General features: G+C 28.9%; 1 protein-coding gene across 1 annotated transcript in view; it reads left to right on the forward strand.

Moving 5' to 3' along the window:
• The first annotated feature begins 414 nt into the window (after positions 1-414).
• LOC119639274 overlaps positions 415-3,538 on the forward strand; it is a 34,747-nt gene continuing 31,623 nt past the window's right edge. Inside the window, exon 1 of the mRNA XM_038036566.1 lies at positions 415-697. Coding sequence (XP_037892494.1) covers positions 682-697 — 16 coding nt within the window. The 5' untranslated portion in view covers positions 415-681. The remainder of the gene's footprint in view (positions 698-3,538) is intronic.

The raw sequence follows: 3,538 nt of genomic DNA on the forward strand, positions 1-3,538 counted from the left end.
AGTGTACGATTCTGGAAGATTGTCTAGTGTTGAAGTCATTTTTATATTAAAAACGATGTAGCTGGAGGTAGTAGCACTCAGTTTCGAGGCAATATTAGGAATATGAAAAAAGTGAAATAGTTTCTCATTTTTCCAAATAAAAATTGAACTCAATAAACGATTATCGAAAAGAAGAAACAAAATCCTTTTTATGCTTATAATTTAAAAAAGAAATTATTTCATTTGAAAAAAGTATATAAAAATTGTGTTTGAATTTAAAGTTTTTAAGGAAAATATTTTTTTAACTTTTTTCATCAAAACATGATTGAATAAAAAGTAATAAACTTAATCAATAACTTTTCATAAAACTAACCTATGAATGTTTATAAAATAAAATAAACGGAAAAGTTCGTGTTCGTATAATTTTTTTTTTTTTTTTTTTTTTTGAAATAATTATATAAAATTTTTTTTAAAATTCAAAAATCACTTAAAAATTTTTGTACACAAAAAGAACACAAGAAACTCATCAAACTACTTGCATCAATTACAACAATAGAGTCTTAATAGCAGAAAACACGGAAAATCAAGCAGAGGCCACGAAACCACACAATTGCCTATAAAGTAAACTTGGAAGAAAAAAAAAAAAAAAACAAAAAAAATTATAATATTGTTGCCTTGTTGTTTCATATAACTATAGTCAACATGCGGCTTTTTCAAAGTAAGTATAATAACAATAATATTAGTAATAATAAAATAATCATAAAAAAAAAAAAAAAAATTAAAAAATAATAATTATAATAAGAATAATATTCTTATAATATAAATAATAATAATCATCATAATAATAACAATAATTATAATAATAATAACGATAATAATAATAATAGAATAATAATAAGACTAACGATAATAATAATAATAATAATAATAACAATGATTATAATAATAATAGAATAATAATAAGACTAATAATAATAATAATGATAATAACAATAATAGAATAACAATAATAATACAAATGGAATAATAATAATGACGAATAAATAGTGATAGTAAAAAAAGGGTAATAAGCAATGAAGAAAATAGAAGCAAAAATCGGAAGACTGTCTTTGGAATATTTCTGTAAAGTTTGGCGAGCTTTTGAAGTGAATTCTAAGCCTAACAACGTTCGAAACAATATAAATCACGGATAATGAGTATATTTATTTATCTGGATTTAAAGGCTGCCTAATAACTTAGATCATATGCTCGCCTGTACTGAAGATCTTATAGTAGAATAAGTCGCGGATTTGAAGACGCGATCATTGAATTGTTAGTCGCGGTTGATAGTGAGTAATGAACGCGCCTTTTTTTTTTTTTTTGAATTGTCTCTAGACTACGGATCCATTTACTTACCAACTGACTTTAATTATCGAAATGTACAAATACAGATGAGATGGCTCGGTTAAGTTCTTTATATGCATTTATTTGGCTTACATGTATCTTCATTCTTAGTTAATATATTGTTTTAAAAATGTGCGTAAAAAAATAGTTTTATTCATTTTATCACTTCATTTTATTTATTTTAACATGTTTTTATTTATTTATATTTTTTTTTGTTGCTATTAAATTTAAATTTTATGGTCATTTAACTTGTTTTTTGTTTATTTACTTCGAGTTTTTATGCATTTTTTTATACATTTTTGCTTAATTCACAGTGTGTCGGTGCTAATGTTAACAAGCGTTTTTATTCTTTCTGTTGTTGTTGTTGTTGTTGTTGTTATTATTTACATTTACGTTCACAAACAATTGCATTAAAACGTTTTTCTAACCTTTCACATAAATACATTTAATACGAATCGGTTTTTTTTTATCTGCTCGCAATGGTTTCGCTCAAATTTCAAATCATTTAATTCTTCTTCTATTGCTTGCCGCTTACTTGTTCGTCTCTCACTGTGTAAACTGTATAAGCTATGTTATCTGACGTAAATGTCATGTCCATAAGCATCGAGTCTCCATAATTTGTTTACAAAAAAAAAAAATAAATAAAAAAAAAGCATTTTATTGAAACAGAACTTAAACCAAGGTTAACACATAGGTATCATCGTTTAAAAAAGGAAAAAAAAAAATAACAAAAAGAAAAACAAAATGCTATAAATAAATAAACAAAGCATATAACTGCTATATTTATGTTATGAGAAATGAATTGATAAAAAATAATTTTTTTTTTTTTTTAAATAAGTAAGAAAATTGTAATTATAATATTAACAAATACTTGCAACAAACACAAATAAATTTTTATAATTATTTTATTAGGTAACATTAACCAAAATATTTTGAGATTTTTTCGTGTACTCTTTTTTTTTGTTTTTTTAATTTTCGGAAAATGATTTTAGTATTGTCAATCTTTCAATGAATTTTATGTTACCATTACGTGTACGTTGCAAAAAATATATTGAGTTGGAGATAAAAGTGCTTGGGGCTAACGTCCGACAAACACCCTGAAAAGCAGACGGACGGACAAACATACGGATAGGCATGCAAACAAACGGAGGGACAGATGGACGGACCGACAACCATACATGAAGATAGACGGACGAACGGACAGACAGATAGGCGAATAGGCAGACAGAGGCATAAACGCATACGGCGACGGGGGAACTGGCAGACACATAGGCTTATTTGAGGAATACGCTTTCAGGTCGCTGCAAGTTGAAATCACACCACGTAACCTACCAGCAATTGAGAATTAAGGAAGAGAAGCGCCACACGAAAGAGGCGACATCTGAATCACGATAAATATTAGTAAGGATCAATAATTCATAAGGATCCAACTCTGAGGTAATGCGAAAGCGGTGCTGGGATATATATTCACTCCTGTATAAAGCCATAGGACAGACAGACGGATAGGCTGACACACAAGCAGACGCATAAATAAATGGATGCACTAATCGTCACACAATCCTCCTGCTGAGTATTAAATATCCCTGAATATACGCTACAGAGGGTATGCAAAGAAGAATAACATTCTACACTGTTTCAAAACAAGGCACAAGTTTTGTCTTATGTTTTGCGAAAACTCATAGAAATGGTTCATCGAAGACCTGCCGTTAGGATACGAACTCCAGCTTTCCTGGCTTATCCCTGGAAATCCACATAGAAATGTGTCAATCTGCTCGATTTTCTATATACTAGATTTTAGCCGGCCGAAGCGACGATAGTGTAAAAAAGAAATTAGAGGGGAGTACTTCGTTGTTACCTTAGGCGGAATACTTAATATGGCTTCAGGCAATTTTTCTTCTATTTGTACAGAGGCATCTAATTGACAAAAATTTGTGAGAATTTCAGTTTATTATATTAACTATATTATTTATTTATTGTCTATGGTATGATCTCCTGGCTTGAAAAATCTACCGCAACCTACCTTACCTTTACCTATGCGGCTATTCATGTTGCAATGCAATGACTTAAAATATAATGACTGATGACTTCATTACACAATAAATAGTTCGTAGCTTATTAATTGCTCCCTCTCTCTCTCTCTCTCTCTCTCTCTCTCTCTCTCTCTCTCTCTCTCTCT

This window comes from Glossina fuscipes, unplaced genomic scaffold, assembly GCF_014805625.2.
Source record: "Glossina fuscipes isolate IAEA_lab_2018 unplaced genomic scaffold, Yale_Gfus_2 112, whole genome shotgun sequence".
In the NCBI taxonomy this organism is placed as follows: domain Eukaryota; kingdom Metazoa; phylum Arthropoda; class Insecta; order Diptera; family Glossinidae; genus Glossina; species Glossina fuscipes.